Source organism: Neoarius graeffei, chromosome 8, assembly GCF_027579695.1.
Source record: "Neoarius graeffei isolate fNeoGra1 chromosome 8, fNeoGra1.pri, whole genome shotgun sequence".
Lineage (NCBI taxonomy): Eukaryota > Metazoa > Chordata > Actinopteri > Siluriformes > Ariidae > Neoarius > Neoarius graeffei.
In genome coordinates, this window is record NC_083576.1 from 48,114,174 (window position 1) to 48,131,983 (window position 17,810).

Genomic DNA, 17,810 nt, shown 5'->3' on the forward strand with positions numbered 1-17,810 from the left:
ACTGGCCATAGGAGCATGTACGGCCGGTTGTGACCAAGACTTTACAGAGGGAAAGTGCGTTCCACTGAACTCTAGTGCTGGGCCATTTCCGGGAAATATGAGTTTTGGTTATGGCAACAGCGTGTGTATGTCAGCCTGTGTTCGGAGGTTTCAGTTTTGAAAACTGTAAGAGTAGAATAATATAAAAAGTACATACACGTGGTATATTTTACTTCTGTGATATATATTTTTTTAATTGTTCATTTTTGGATTACGCTTCATTTTTGTGGCTACTGCTTCATAGAGTAAATATATTTACTGTATGGACATGGTATCAGAAAACAATCTTATTTATAAGCTGTAGCTACATGTACCCATAGGGTACCTATTTTTTTTTCGTGATATCTTCCTTCATATTAATCATAAATGCTACCTTATATGAGAGAATCTGAAATGGAATGTTCAAAAAGCACATATGGGTGTGATAGGTGCCTGTATACTTTTGGCCATATTGTGTATTTCTTGTCATTTGGAACATAACTGACTCGGTCACTCATCTCAGCAGTTTAGCTCTCTGACCAGGTTATTGAACCATAAGTGCTAAAGAAGTCAACTGGACTTGCTTGAAATTCTTGAAGATGTTTCACCTCTCATCCGAAAGGCTTCTTCTGGTGGGATCTGAGGCGGGATTCCACCAGCAGTTACAAAAAGAAAAGTTGTGAGCTGTCTACAACAGCTAGAAAAGGACCATGCCATCAACCTATCTCTGTACTACAGACTGTACCCTGGGGAAGCCATTCCTCTCATTTATGGACTCCAAGATTCACAAGGAAGGAGCTCCACCCAGACCCATTATCAGCAGCATAAACTCGGTCACCTATAACATTTGGCAAACATCTAGCCACCATTCTGGCTTCCGTTGTCGGAAACACGCCACATCACCTCAATAACTCCCAATATTTTGCCACTAAAGTTGTAGACCTAAAGCTAGACTCGGATGAAACCATAGTTTCCTATGATGTCACTTCTCTTTTAACCTGCATTCCCACTACAGAAGCAGTCAAACCAGTTAGGAAATGACTACTTGAAGACAGCACCTTACCAGACAGAACAAACCTCACCACGGATCACATTTGTACCTTGCTTGTCCGCTGCCTGAACACCAGCTATTTCCAGTTCGATGAATGTTTCTACAGGCAGAAGCATGAATGCACCATGGGCTCACCAGTGTCCCCTATAGTGGCCAATCTATACATGGAGGAAGTGGAAAATAAAGCCTTGACCACTTTTTCAGGAGTTGCTCCCAGTCACTGGTTCAGGTATGTGGATGACACCCGGGTAAAAATCAAAACCCATGAGGTGGAAGCCTTCACAGAGCACATCAGTGCAGTGGATCTCAACATCAAGTTCACTCAGGAGGATGTCGGTGGAAACAACCTAGCCTTTTTGGACTACAGCATGCACATCAAACAAGACGGAAGCCTTAGCAGAAAGGTCTACCGGAAACCCCCACACACAGACCAGTATATACTGTTTGACTCTCACCACCCACTGGAACACAAATTGGGGGTCATTAGGACCTTACCTGACAGAGCTCAGAACATTCCTATAACAGTAGAGGGAAAAGAAAAGGAGCAAAAACACATCAAGGAAGCACTTCAGAAGTGTGGGTATCCTAACCGGGCTTTTGTCAAGACCAGAAAAAGAAACAAATGCAAGAACGTAGTCCAGAAATGTAGTGAATGACAATCTGAGAAACTCAGGAGGATCTTCTACAAACAATATCCCTGTACACTTCAGACCCAGCAACACTCTGAGGCAGAAATTGGTCCATACTAAGGACAGAATACCCAGATACAAACAGTACAACGTAGTGTATGCAATTCAGTGCAGTGAGGAATGCACAGAACTGTACATTGGGGAAATGAAACAACCACTTCACAAGCGCATGGCTCAACACAGGAGAGTCAGTTCCTCAGACCAGGACTCTGCAGTTCATCTTCATCTCGGTAAAAAAGGACACTCATTTCAGGACTGCAGTGTCTGCATTTTACCCAGAGAAGACTGGTGGTTTGAAAGAGGAGTAAAAGAACCCATTTGGTCCACTAGAGAATAAATACCTGGAACTCCCCTCTAGTCAGACAGAACTGAAGAAGACTTTCGGATGAGAGATGAAACATCTTCAAGAATTTCAAGCAAGTCCAGTTGCCTTCCTTAGCACCTATGGTTTACAATGACCTGGATGACTGAGAACCTTCACAGACAGACCAGGCTATTGATATCATGATTTTGCATCCAAGTATATGAGTGTCTTTGGACCTTGGATGCGTGTGTGTGTCATTTTATATATATATAAAATGTGAGTGAGAGAGAGACATGAGTGTCTAGGAGAAGGTCATTGCTGAAAAGGCTAGCTGGAAAAGGTGCATAAGCAACAGGGATAACCGCAGACTTGAGAGGGTCGTCAATAAAAGTTGATTCAAGTACTTGGGAAAACTTCACAAGGAGTGGACTGAGGCTGGTGTGAGTACATCAAGAGCTACAACGCACAGACATCTTCAGGAAAGGGGCTACAACCGTCGCATTCTTAATAGCAAACCACTTCTAAACCAGAGAAAACATCAGAAGCGTCTTTCTTAGGCTAAAGAGAGAAAGAACTGGACTGTTGCTCAGCAGTCAGGAGGCTCAACTCCCTCCCTGTTCTGCCCCCTGCCATAGATTCTGCTCGTACACCCCCCTGCCCCCCCTTCAGCATCTGACGGCACCCTCACAGTCGTCCCCCCCCCCAAATACCCCACACACTCAACGCTCATTAACACACTGAACTCAGGGACTGCACATTTCACTTTACCTCGCTCATTTGCACTATTCCGCACTACCTCACCTTAACAGCTATTAGTTTGTTTATACTGCTTATTTCATGTTTACCTGCTATACCTCAATTGCCCTTGACTGTTTATTTGCTCCAGTGTGTGTGTGAGTGTTTAGTCTATGTCTAGTTCTTATCTAGTGTTTATACTGTTTATATTGTTTATTTCAATTATTCTATTTTTATTTATTGCATTGCCTGTTTGCACCGTGGGTCAGAGAGGACTGCAATTTCATCTGTGCTGTACGTCGAGCATGTATAGCATATGTGACGATAAACTTGACTTGAATTTGATAAAGCACAGTGGACCAACACCAGCACATGACATGGCACCCCAAATCATCATAGACTGTGGAAATGTCATGCTGGACTTGAAACACCTTGGATTCAGTGTCTTCCTCCAGACTCGAGGACCTTGATTTCCAAATAAAATGTAAAATTTTACTTTCGTCTGAAAAGAGGACTTTTAATCACTGAGCAACAGTCCAGTTCTTTCTCTCCTTAGCCTAGGTAAGACACTTCTGACATTTTCTCTGGTTCAGGAGTGGCTTGATATTAGGAATGTGATAGTTGTAGCCCCTTTCCTGAAGAGGTCTGTGCATGGTGGCTGTTGATGCACTGACACCAGCCTCAGTCCACTCCTTGTGAAACTCTCCCAAGTTCTTGAATCAACTTTTCTTGACAATCTTCCGAAGGCTGCAGTCATCCCTGTTGTTTGTGCACCTTTTCCAGCCAGCCTTTTCAGCAATGACCACCTGTAGCTTACCCTCCTTGTGGAGGGTGTCGATGATCATCTTCTGGACAACTGTCAAGTCAGCAGTCTTCCCCATGATTGTGGTTCCACGTACTGAACTAGAACAAGAGCTAGACAGTATTTTTACTGTTTTGCTCAAACTAGAAATGAAATATTCTAATAGTTTGACATACTAGATTTCTGATTTTCATGAGCTACAAGTCATAATCAAAATTAAAACACAAAATCCTTAAAATATTTCACTTCACATGTAATGAATCAAGGATATATTAAACTTTTTAAATTAAATTACAAAAAAATTAACCTTTTCATGATATTTTAATATATTGAGATGCACTAGTATACAGTGGTGCTTCAAAGTTTGTGAACCTTTTAGAGTTTCTATATTTCTGCATGAATATGACCTAAAACAACATAAGATTTTCACACAAGTCCTAGAAGTAGATAAAGAGAACCCAGTTAAACAAATTAGACAAAAATATTATACTTGGTCATTTATTTATTGAGGAAAATGATCCAATATTATATATCTGTGAGTGGCAAAAGTATGTGAACCTCTAGGATTAGCAGTTAATTTGAAGGTGAAATTAGTCAGGTGTTTTCAATCAATGGGATGACAATCAGGTGTAAGTGGGCACCCTGTTTTATTTAAAGAACAGGGATCTATCAAAGTCTGATCTTCACAACACGTTTGTGGAAGTGTATCATGGCACAAACAAAGGAGATTTCTGAGGAGCTCAGAAAAAGCGTTGTTGATGCTCATCAGGCTCGAAAAGGTTACAAAACCATCTCTAAAGAGTTTGGACTCCACCAATCCCCAGTCAGACAGATTGTGTACAAATGGAGGAAATTCAAGACCATTGTTACCCTCCCCAGGAGTGGCTGACCAACAAAGATCACTCCAAGAGCAAGGTGTGGAATAGTCAGTGAGGTCACAAAGGACCCCAGGGTAACTTCTAAGCAACTGAAGGCCTCTCTCACATTGGCTAATGTTCATGAGTCCACCATCAGGAGAACACTGAACAACAATGGTGTGCATGGCAGGGTGGCAAGGAGAAAGCCACTGCTCTCCAAAAAGAACATTGCTGCTCATCTGCAGTTTGCTAAAGATCACGTGGACAAGTCAGAAGGCTATTGGAAAAATATTTTGTGGACTGATGAGGCCAAAATAGGGCGGCATGGTGGTGTAGTGGTTAGCGCTGTCGCCTCACAGCAAGAAGGTCCGGGTTCAAGCCCCATGGCCAGCAAGGGCCTTTCTGTGCGGAGTTTGCATGTTCTCCCCGTGTCCGTGTGGGTTTCCTCCGGGTGCTCCGGTTTCCCCCACAGTCCAAAGACATGCAGGTTAGGTTAACTGGTGACTCTAAATTGATCGTAGGTGTGAATGTGAATGGTTGGCTGTGTCTATGTGTCAGCCCTGTGATGACCTGGTGACTTGTCCAGGATGTACCCCGCTTTTCGCCCGTAGTCAGCTGGGATAGGCTCCAGCTTGCCTGCGACCCTGTAGAAGGACAAAGTGGCTAGAGATAATGAGATGAGACCAAAATAGAACTTTTTGGTTTAAATGAGAAGCGCTATGTTTGGAGAAAGGAAAACACTGCATTCCAGTATAAGAACCTTATCCCATCTGTGAAACGTGGTGGTGGTAGTATCATGGTTTGGGCCTGTTTTGCTGCATTTGGGCCAGGACGGCTTGCCATCATTGATGCAACAATGAATTCTGAATTATACCAGCAAATTCTAAAGGAAAATGTGAGGACATCTGTCCATGAACTGAATCTCAAGAGAAGGTAGGTCATGCAGCAAGACAAGAACCCTAAACACACAAGTCGTTCTACCAAAGAATGGTTAAAGAAGAATAAAGTGAATGTTTTGGAATGGCCAAGTCTAAGTCCTGACCTTAATCCAATCGAAATGTTGTGGAAGGACCTGAAGCGAGCAGTTCATGTCCACCAATATCCCAGAGTTGAAGCTGCTCTGTATGGAGGAACGGGCTAAAATTCCTCCAAGCCGGTGTGCAAGACTGATCAACAGTTACCAGAAACATTTAGTTGCAGTTCTTGCTGCACAAGGGGGTCACACCAGATACTGAAAGCAAAGGTTCACATACTTTTGCCACTCACAGATATGTAATATTGGATCATTTTCCTCAATAAATAAATGACCAAGTGTAATCTCATCTCATTATCTCTAGCCGCTTTATCCTTCTACAGGGTCGCAGGCAAGCTGGAGCCTATCCCAGCTGACTACGGGCGAAAGGCAAGTCGCCAGGTCATCACAGGGCTGACCAAGTGTAATATTTTGTCTTATTTGTTTAACTGGATTCTCCTTATCTACTTTTAGAACTTTGTGTGAAAATCTGATGTTTTAGGTCATATTTATGCAGAAATATAGAAAATTCTAAAGGGTTCACAAACTTTCAAGCACCACTGTATATGGCTATTTGTTAGACCCATAGAGCTTGTAAATTCAGAACTTTCCACTGGTTAAATACATTCGGTCCAAGTAGCTATTATTCACAGACAGATGTTTTAATATTTGGATTAAACCCAGTCATTTCCAATGAGCTGTCAAATAGGCTAATAATTTTCCCATTTCAGAGCTGATTAAGTCCGTGCAATAATTCTGTTTCTTATGGAAGCAAAAAAAAAGGCAGCTCAGTTATCCCAGTCCATCAGGATAACTGGCCAGATTTTTCTAAGTACTGTGGTGGTCGGTTTTTTTTTTCCATTACGATTTGCATAATTAGCATAAGAGATTACATCAATCAAGGATGTCACCAAGAATTCTCCAAACTGTTTGTCACAATCAATTTAGTGTATGTAAATTTCTGACTTTGATCTAAGTAATTAAAAATTCTCTCTCCGATTATTCTGCCATTTTACAAATAAAAAAAATTGGGGGATCCTAACTGACCTAAAACAGGAAACGTTTCCTCAATTTTACTGTCAGATATGGAAGGGGGGGGGAGTTTGTGTCTTTTTCTAAACTGTCTGTAAACTTATGGCTGCAAATGTATAGGGATGTGATGGTCAGGTGTCCACAACTGTTTGGCCACCTCGTGAAGCTTTAATACATATATTTGCTCATTAAAATGATAGTTTACTTTTCCATCACTACCTGGAAAATTAAATTGGATTTACACGAATAAGCTCTGATTATGTGACTATAGGTCCACTGATGAGATAAATCAAGTGCTCACAAAATATGAATCCATAGACACAAAACAGATAGTATATATAAATTATTTTAATAGATGGCTGGTCAAAATGCATGTTGCAAAACTTTTGGGCAGGGGCATGGCATGATCTTCATTTAATGTTTTCAAGTCCCTGTGAAGAAAAGAAAACATTTCAGAAAGCTCTTCAATAAAAGCACACTAATATAAACAGACATACACATCTGATGACAATGACAAAATACAAAGAAGAAAATGAAGACATTTAAAAGGAACTTTACTTTTGACTGGTAATATAGTCCGGTCCCTGACACCCGCTTGTCTCTCTCCATCAAGTACCACTGGTAAGGAACTCTTGCAATTCTTTTCTCCTACAAGAAAAATTAGGTTAAGTCTCCAAAACATTTGTCAAATTCAAACTTTCTTTAAACCTTGTACTGCAGATGATAAATCTTCTAAGACGAACCTTTCTTGCAAATCTAAGCTGATTGTACGAAGCAAAGATCCAAAGAAATTAAGTGTTATTTGCTCCATTTATGCTAAAAAGCATAATCTTAACTTTTCATGTCTGGCTGGCTCAGTGGTTTGTGGGTTACAAATGGTGATCAAAAGCAAACAATGTTCTTAATCTTATGTCCAAAATAAATACATGACATTTATGGTAGCAGTGTTTATACAGAGCTCCAGTCCAAATAGACTGTACTGGTGTTTTTATACCCTTCATTTACACATCCGTGAGTGAGTAAAATAATTTGCTACTCCTGCCTACATCATTCCCATACCAATTAAGATGGAGCAATTTTAGTACAACACGTTGGCAAATGGTTTGCCTCAGTGCAATTTCCAATTAAAAAAAAAGTTTTTAAGCCAGTTAAGTTAAATAACTGCTCATAGTATATGAAGTGCTCAAGGTGGAAAGAGTACTTTGAGGATTTATTAAATGAGGAGAATCCAAGAGAGAATAGGTCAGATTCGTTGGAGACAGCAAATCAGGACCAGATGGTATCCCGATTGAGGCTTGGAGATGTTTGGGTGAGACGGCTGTGGAGTTCCTAACGAGATTGTTTAAGATCCTAGAGAATGAGAAAATGCCAAATGAATGGAGAAAGTGTGCGCTAGTCCCAATATACAAGAATAAGGGAGATGTACAGAGCTGCAGTAATTACAGAGGAATAAAACTGATGAGCCACACCATGAAGCTATGATAAAGGGTATTGGAGGCGAGATTGAGAAGAGAGGTAGCAACCTGTGAACAGCAGAACGGATTTATGCCAAGGAAGAGCACGTCAGATGCAATTTTTGCTTTAAGAATGTTAATGGAGAAGTACAGAGAAAGCTACATTGTGTGTTTGTAGACCTGGAGAAGGCATACGAAAGAGTGCCGAGAGATGAGTTATGGTATTGTATGAGAGAGTGGAGTGAATGAGAAGTATATTAGAGTGGTGCAAGACATGTATGAGAACAGTGAAACAGCAGTGAGGTGTGCAGCTGGAACAACTGAACGGTTCAAAGTGAAGGTGGGACTCCATCAAGGATCTGCTTTGAGTCCTTTTTTGTTTGCCATAGTGATGGACAGCTTAACGGACGAAGCAAGGCAAGAGTCACCATGGAACATGATGTTTGCGGATGATATCGTGATATGCGGTGAAAGCAGAAAGGAGGTTGAGTTGGGTTTGGAGAGATGGAGGTATGCATTGGAACGAAGAGGAATGAAGGTGAGCAGTAGCAAAACAGAATACATGTGCATCAGTGAGAATGGGGATGAGAGTGGAGTGAAGATGCAAGGAGTAGACGTAAAGAAAGTTGGTGAATTCAAGTACCTGGGGTCAACTGTGCAGGAAAATGGGGGCTGCGATAGTGAGGTGAGAAAGAGAGTGCAGGCAGGGTGGAGCAGTTGGAGAAGGATTTCGGGAGTCATTCGTGAGAGGAAAGTCCCAGCAAAAGTGAAAGGTAAGATGTATAAGACAGTAGTGAGACCAGCTGTGATGTATGGATTGGAGACCGTACCTTTAACGAAGAGACAGGAAGCAAAGTTGGAGGTGGCGGAGTTGAGGATGTTAAGGTTTGCGATGGGAGTGACAAGGTTGGACAGGATAAGGAACGAGCACATCAGAGGGACAGCACATGTGGAGAGCTTGGGAATTAAGCTAAGAGAGATGAGACTGAGATGGTATGGGCACATCCTGAGAAGAGATGCAGAGCATGCTGGAAGGAGAATGTTGAGGATGGAGCTGCCAGGCCCATGAAAATGAAGGCCAAAGAGGAGATACATGGATGTGGTGAGAGAGGATATGAAAGTGGCAGGTGTGGTAGAGAATGATGCGGAAGACAGGGAGCAATGGAGACGAAAGATCCGCTGTGGTGACCCCTAATCGGGAGCAGCCAAAAGAAGTAGTAGATCAAGTGCTCAGAAACAAAGACAACAGAAATGATTCTTGTTTTTGAGTTTGAACAAGCTTCCAAAAGATTGTGGAAAAAAAAAAAAAAGAGACATATTACTGAGCAAATTACCAACTCGAGCAGACTAATATGCAGAGATATTTTATGGACACGAATGTTTTACTGGAAAATACACCACTCAGTTTTCATACAAGCTACATCCGGGACATGAAGAACCAAAACTGTGACATAAATCTCTGTGTCACTCATGAGGAAATTGATGAATTGTTTTGATAAATTTGGGTACTTTGTTTGTGAATGTATCTATATAATAAAAAGAACAATCACACTGTGGCTTGAAGATATGAAGTTTATCTTCTCGTGTTGAAAAATTCACATTTTCCATATGAAATACATCGCGGATCTGAGTGACAAATAATATTGGCTGGCGTTGAGTGGTCTATCAGATATATTCCATTCAGCTAGCATGATATTGAACGAGTCGAAGATGAGTAGCTGAATGGAATATATATCTGATGGACCACAAAAAAAAACCCCAGCCAGTATTATTATTATTATAATAATACATTCCTTTCGGACATTCAACGCTTCTTTCTCTTTCAAAAATCTCTCAATCTTCCATACGTCACGAAGAAAACCTGGCAGCCATGTTTGTTTACAAACTGTCACAGTCACTCGCTAGCCCGGAAGTTTTACGTCTCCGACATGTGGTCATGTTGTCCTGACAACCATGCAATATCAAACCATATTAAATGCTCATTCTCTATTGGGTAGAGTGACATAATACACATAGGATAAGCGATATGCTAACAATATTGCATGCTATCAAACCAAATGAATGAAACCCCCTAGAAGGGAGAGGAATACATACATGTTATTTACCAGCTGGGAGGTCTGTATCGTGAAATACCGTGACCAAGGTCTTGAAAGTACTGAGCGAGGCCCTCTGGGCCGAGGTCAGTATTTAAAGGAACAGTCCACCGTACTTCCATAATGAAATATGCTCTTATCTGAATTGAGACGAGCTGCTCCGTACCTATCCGAGCTTTGCGCGACCTCCCAGTCAGTCAGACGCGCTGTCACTCCTGTTAGCAATGTAGCTAGGCTCAGTATGGCCAATGGTATTTTTTGGGGCTGTAGTTAGATGCGACCAAACTCTTCCGCGTTTTTCCTGTTTATATGGCCAGTGATATGAAACAAGTTCAGTTACACAAATTGAAACGTAGCGATCTTCTATGCTATGGAAAGTCCGCACTATAATGACAGGCGTACTAACACCTTCTGCGCGCTTCGGCAGCGCATTGATATCTGAGCTCCGTATCAATGCGCTGCCGAAGCGCGCAGAAGGTGTTAGTACGCCTGTCATTATAGTGCGGACTTTCCATAGCATAGAAGATCGCTACGTTTCAATTTGTGTAACTGAACTTGTTTCATATCACTGGCCATATAAACAGGAAAAACGCGGAAGAGTTTGGTCGCATCTAACTACAGCCCCAAAAAATACCATTGGCCATACTGAGCCTAGCTACATTGCTAACAGGAGTGACAGCGCGTCTGACTGACTGGGAGGTCGCGCAAAGCTTGGATAGGTACGGAGCAGCTCGTCTCAATTCAGATAAGAGCATATTTCATTATGGAAGTATGGTGGACTGTTCCTTTAAGGCCGAGGTCACGGTATTTCACCATATGGACCGACCTTAAGCTGGTAAATAATATTTTTTTCTTTACCAAATTCTAACAGAAAATGAGAACGCCTGAAAGGGAAAACCGAGCCAAGCCGCCATTTTGAATCTTCATTCACAGCTGTAATGCAAATTGCTTTCTCCTCAGTATACAATTGCACTCCCATGGCAGGAAGAAAACTACATTTTGCCACCTACGTAGTCCCCTGTTTATACAAATAGGAGCCATTCAGGAGTCAGCCATGTTTTTGCTTGGCGTTAGCAAATTGGAGGTTTTTAGCTTTCTCCCAAAACGTTCTCTTTAATTTTGTCTTCCTCAGGGTAGTAAAACTCGCTTTCGCTGTGAACACTGTCGTTATCGCCATCCATGCTGGAAAATTAATGCTATTCTCCTGAGAAATGCGAAAATAAAATGTTGACAAAAATTGCTACCATGTTTGTTGTTGTGAACGAGCGAGTCGCCAGAGGTCCATAACCGGGGTCCATACCGTAGGATACAGACCCGCTCGCCAGCCAATCAGAGCGCAGGATTTGGACCACAAAAAAAATAAATGGTTTTTATTCCATCAGAAAAGTGTCCTGTATGTATAATAATTCCTGATATTTCACTCTGGTGATGTCACTCCCAGTTTTTTCCCCTGCTGACTAGACATGTCGTCAAAATGGTGAACGAGTTCAAAATTAAAATTATTTTTGATTAACTTGCTTTTTTTGTGTGTGGATGTGTCTATATCAGCATTTCTCAGCCTTTTTTCAGTCACGGCACCCTTCAGAAGTATGCAAATCCTCAAGGCACCCCCATATAAAATATATGCATTCACACTGACCATACGCTGACCCCGGCAGTGACATTGTGAAAGGGGGCCGTGAGACAAATTTTGATGATGCATGAGGTAGCAATGATCTGCATTAGTGTAACTATCATTTTTCATCTCATCTCATTATCTCTAGCCGCTTTATCCTTCTACAGGGTCGCAGGCAAGCTGGAGCCTATCCCAGCTGACTACGGGCGAAAGGCGGGGTACACCCTGGACAAGTCGCCAGGTCATCACAGGGCTGAAACATAGACACAGACAACCATTCACACTCACATTCACACCTACGGTCAATTTAGAGTCACCAGTTAACCTAACCTGCATGTCTTTGGACTGTGGGGGAAACCGGAGCACCCGGAGGAAACCCACGCGGACACGGGGAGAACATGCAAACTCCGCACAGAAAGGCCCTCGCCGGCCCCGGGGCTCGAACCCAGGACCTTCTTGCTGTGAGGCGACAGCGCTAACCACTACACCACCGTGCCGCCCCTACTATCATTTTTTGGAATTTTAATTCATTTTATTTATTTCAATGTTAGAATATATCATTTTTTGACAGCACCCCTAACGAAGCCAGACGGCACCCCGGTTGAGAAAGGCTGGTCTATATGATATAAAGAACATTACACGGTGGCGTAAAGATGAAGTTTATCTTGTTAAAAAATATAGCACTCGTTTGCTTCACTCACTCATGAAATATGTTCACCACTTATAAACTTCATATCTTCATGCAACCGTGTAATATCCTCCATGAATGTGAAAGAATATGACAATCGTCTCCTCTCTTCTTGATTGTACTTTCAGGTGAGGAGCACAATGAACTAGCATCACCATTCTGCATGGATGTCCACTGCACATAATATGAAAAGTAGCTGGACTTTCCATTAACCATGTAAGCTTGTGGTTATTTTAAGATTAACTCAAGGGGGACGTCGTGGCTCAGGTGGATAAGGCGCCATACCATAAATCCGGGGACCCGGGTTCGATTCCGAGCCGAGGTCATTTCCCGATCCCTCCCCGTCTCTCTCTCCCGCTCATTTCCTGTCTCTACACTGTCCTAACCAATAAAGGTGAAAAAGCCCAAAAAAAATCTTTAAAAAAAAAGATTAACTCAAATCAAAAGATACAGAGAGAATGTCCTTTTTTACATTATAACAGTACAATTATTATCCATTGCTTATCTAATCACAAAAAAGGGGCACATAACCACTAACTGCATTATGATGTTCAGGGCTCAATATTAAGCACTGCCCGATTGCCCGGGGCAAGTGAAACATGCATTCGGGCAAGTGGGATATATCCCCGACATGCCGGACCGAGCAAGTTGGAATAAGCATTTATTATGAACTAGCACCACAAAAATTAGGCTTTTTGATCTTTTATTTCATTTCCTAAAAGCATCCCTCACTACGTATCCGCCATTATGTCTTGGCTGTTTTCTTAGTCTCTGTTTCATTTACTGCTTTGCAAGTTATTTTATATACCTCCGCTGTTGTATGGTACGCATACCGTTTATAGACCCCTTGTGCATGACGTCACACATCACGTGATAATTACAGCTGTGGTCAGACAGACACTGTCTTTCATGCAAGTAAGGCTTAATCTGTCTTCAGTCTGGTGAATTTTTGTGCTGTTTTTGCTTGTTCAAACAGAGAAATAGATAAAAGGCATTATCATCTCCCCGCTATCAAGAAAAATGTTAACAAATAGAAGCAAATGCTTCAAGAACAACGAGGAGAGGAGCTCAGCCTGAAAATGCCAGAGAAATTCACGATTGTATTTAAAATGCATTTTACAAAAACAGAAAGTCAGAAGTGAGGATGGAAGTGTTGAAGAATCTCGTTTCATTTTTTTCTTCCTGCTCACATTCAAGTCTACGCCTTCATAAAAGTGTTTGATTTTCTTACAGATGAAGCAGCTTCCTTATTCTACACAGAAAACCCAGATTGGTTTCAAACAACTTGGGCATAAAAAAAAAAAAAAAACCTCAACAAGGAGCAATATGCACGATAAATCATGAAAGAACAGAACAGATTAAGAGCAGAGAGAGAGCTGGAGCTTTGTTTCTGTTATCAGAGGAACACAGTCCTGTGCAAAATATTTATACATCATTCACCTCTAGGTTTATTAAAAAAAAAAAAAGTCCTGCTTCATGACAGACCGGCTGCACTGATTCAGTTACAGGTTGCCAGGTCTGTATAAAAACACCCACAACCTACACATTAAACAATTTTTAAACTCAAATATCCTGTCTGTCATGATGCAGTGGGTTTTTTTCAAACCTAGAGATGGATGATACAACAACCACCCAATATATAAATATTCTCAAAAGCAGTACTGTTCAAAAGTCTTGGCACCCTATTGTTTTCTTCATACAAACTTTGCTATAGATTTCTATTTTATGATCTCTACATTATAGAGTAATGAACCTACAGTCTGAGAGAGTTCTACACAAACACACCGAACTTTACAACAGCTGCATGCATGTGAAATAGAAATAAAATCAACTAAGGCAGGAAAAACTATTTTGGATAAAATTATTATTGTCCGTTACCAGTAAAAAGTAACCAATCACCAAACTTAATAATAAACCATTTTATGTTGCAATTCACAACTATTCTATGGTTTTCCTTAAAAAACAAACAAAAACAAAGTAGTACTCGCAAAATTGGGGGAAAGTGATAATATTGGGGGGCAAGTGGAAATTAAGTCCCACTTTCCCCCCAGGGCAAGTGGGTTTAAAAGTTAATGTCGAGCCCTGATGTTTGATTTAGGATATGAATCTCATCTCATTATCTCTAGCCGCTTTATCCTGTTCTACAGGGTCGCAGGCAAGCTGGAGCCTATCCCAACTGACTACGGGCGAAAGGCGGGGTACACCCTGGACAAGTCGCCAGGTCATCACAGGGCTGACACATAGACACAGACAACCATTCACACTCTCATTCACACCTACGGTCAATTTAGAGTCACCAGTTAACCTAACCTGCATGTCTTTGGACTGTGGGGGAAACCGGAGCACCCGGAGGAAACCCACGCGGACATGGGGAGAACATGCAAACTCCACACAGAAAGGCCCTCGCCGGCCCCGGGGCTCGAACCCAGACCTTCTTGCTGTGAGGCGACAGTGCTAACCACTACACCACCGTGCCACCCTAGGATATTAATACTTTAATATATTGTCATTAGGTTACCTCTTATAAAAACATACACAAATATTAAAAGGCAGTGGTGGCTCAGGTTTGAGCTAGATTAGAAAATTGAGTTAAAATCCCAGGACCGAGTCACTGGACCCTAGAGAAAGCCCTTTAAAGTGAATATCCTGGACCAATTTTGGGTTTTTTTTATATGAAAGCATGTCCCTTTACACACTCATCCAGAAGGGTAATTTTGCACAAGGCTGTCTGTCTACAGGAGAAAAAAATAAAATAAAACGCGTCTGGAAAAATCCCAAGGGAGTCTGGAGCCAGATTCGTGACGTCACCTGCGGAAGCGCCAGCAGGCTGCGCGAGCTTTGCACGGTTTCAGTGCACAGCCTGTGTAGACCAAGCGCTCCCATTTCTCTCTCATTGTCCGGTCTTTTGGGAAACGATGAGTACTAATCCCATCAAGATTGGTGTTGCTACACCCTCCTACGATACATCTGTTAACCATTTTAATAATTACGCGATAACGTTGAAGAAATTTGCAGAAAACCACCAGGTCGGAGGCTTCCCGCACGCGGCGCCACGAAAATCAATGTTTGCCAGGAAATCCAAATGCCAAGTTTTTTCAGAGACTGACCAATTCGCCTCAAATGGCTTGATTTCAACTGAGTTTTTCTGGTATTGCGCAAGGTAAAAAAATTGCAGAGAATGCAGAATGTTACAGATATTTGATCAAAGTTTAATATAAAATAGGAGAATTACATTGATCTCGCTCCTGAATTTACCCGTGATGTGCACTTTAACCCTCCACTCAGGGGCATTGCACCAAATTCTGGGCCCTATGCACAAGCAGTGGCCATGGGGCCCCCCCCAAAAAAAGCTCACCAGTTAACAATGCTGAAAGTATCTAACAACAAGGGCGTACTACCAGTCCTGTCAGTCATGTAGCCACACATTAATCTAACAACTCTTAAATGAATAAAAATCCCTAATCACACAATACGTCACTGAATCTTTGTTTTATTTGCAGAATGATTAAAAGTTGCAACAGTAAATGCCACCAAAGGTCACCAAACATAATAGGCCTGCATGAAAATTGAGCACCTTTGCATTGGGCTGAAGAGAACAGATTTTTATCAAGTAGCTTATTTATTACATAAAAGAAATGCCATTTCCAGATTTCTACATTAACAAAATACTTCCTTTAGAATGAAAGGTAAACAAAACTTGACTCTCGTCATTTTTCAATTTAAAAAGGGCAAAAAGAAAACAGGCTTCCACAAAGTGCTAAACACTGGAATTTATACCCCAGCTATTAGCCTAATTATGTTATGGCCCAATATAATTTAATTTTAGATTAGTATACTATTGCAATGCAGAGAAAAAAGGCATCATGTTATTTCTAATTGTGTGTTGTGCAGTTTTGAGCACTGACCATCGCGGTGGTATTGAAGCATTTATAACCACGGGTGTTCATTTAATGTAGGCTATTTGCTTTCACACTTGGGCTCACCTTTCTTGGGAAAGAAGTTTGTGAGCAGTTGCTTTCCCTCATTTCTTTTCTTGTCTCTTTCCTGCCTCTCTTTTCGTTTCTAAAAACCGGATTTTGTTTTCTTGTGTATCATCTTCCATAGTACAATGCGTAGCGCTGCTTCAGCGGAATGAACGCTACGTTAAATGCGCCGAGTTAAAAAGTCCGGTGAAAGCGGACTAAACCATTTCGTGCAAAGGGTGGGGGGGCCTGTCCCCAGACACTATATGTAGGCTAGGACAAACAATTCAATCCATTAATCAAACGATTTATTTACCCAAAACATTACATTTACATTAGTTAGCAACATATATTGTGATCTTTAAATGGTATTGATATTTAAAGGAAAATAAAATTACAGACTCCTCAAGGGCCCTCCCCCCACTTGGGGCCCTGGTAACTCAGTCCCCCTTTTCCCCCCACTACGACGTCCCTGCCTCCACTACTGTCCTGTATGTCTGGATTATAACACGTAGGGCCAAATTACTCAATTCTGATTGGTCAATCAAGGAGGGATTTTTTTTCCCTTAACACGGGGCTGTATTTCTGAAATGCTATTGGCTAGTTCGTTGCTTGGTTACGGTTACAAAAATTAGCAAATTTTGTCAACAAAATGGCTGACTCAGCAATGCCGCGTTTCGCTATATTTGACGAAGAAATGATAAACCAATCGAAAGCTGCAAGCGAAAATACCCCCCCCCCAAAAAAAGTACGAATTCTCGGCTTTCCGTGTTTAAGAAATGGGCCGCAGAAAGACAAATAAACGACTCTCTAGTGGCATATGAATGCTGAGAGTTAGACAAGGTGCTATCGCAGTTTTAGCAGACGTGAGGAAAGCAAATGGGGGGAAAACTACGAACCAGACTCTCTTAAAGTAATGCAGGCTTTTGTAAAGAAGTTCCAATAATTTTGTAAACCACTTTCAAAACCCTCCTGTCGTGTCATGATGAAAGACGCTTTAGAAACTGATTCAAACGTGCGAGATAGCCTTGCGCCCTGATTGGTTCAGAAAACGTGAATGACAAAATAATGTTGTGAACTTGAATGGCTTCCGAAGTATGAATTTGGCCCTAAATATTATAAACAAGTAATCGTATGGCTCCTCGTAAAATTAAAGGATCAATTTCACTCGTGATTTCGATCCTTAATTTTCCTCGGCCCCACACAAACAAGCCTCAAACTAGTTTGTTCTCAGCACTCACCTTTCCACCATTAGTAAATTTCTGTATGTAGGTAGTGGCCACTCCAGGAATAATCAAACAAACCGTCATTACAGCAAATCCAGGCAGGATTTCATACCACATGATGAAGGTAAAAATTTAACAAGGGTCTTGCTGTACTAATAAAGAGAAACTGCAAAGTCCTCTCCTGTTCGTGTTGACGGTCATGTACAGACTTCCGCTACACGGTCCTCCACTTCCTGTTTACAAACGGCGCCATACTTTTTCAGCTCCCTCTT

At 41.6% G+C, this 17,810-nt stretch overlaps 1 protein-coding gene across 1 annotated transcript; it reads right to left on the bottom strand.

The window, feature by feature from the left end:
- Nucleotides 1-6,830: 6,830 nt before the first annotated feature.
- ndufa1 (NADH:ubiquinone oxidoreductase subunit A1) lies at nucleotides 6,831-17,769 on the bottom strand. The gene is made up of 3 exons (XM_060927717.1): nucleotides 17,554-17,769; nucleotides 7,059-7,148; nucleotides 6,831-6,931 (listed from the first exon to the last, which is right to left on the bottom strand). Exons 1-3 carry the CDS (start codon nucleotides 17,653-17,655, stop codon nucleotides 6,911-6,913), a joined length of 213 nt encoding a protein of 70 aa, XP_060783700.1. The 5' UTR covers nucleotides 17,656-17,769; the 3' UTR covers nucleotides 6,831-6,910.
- Between the last annotated feature and the right edge of the window lie 41 nt (nucleotides 17,770-17,810).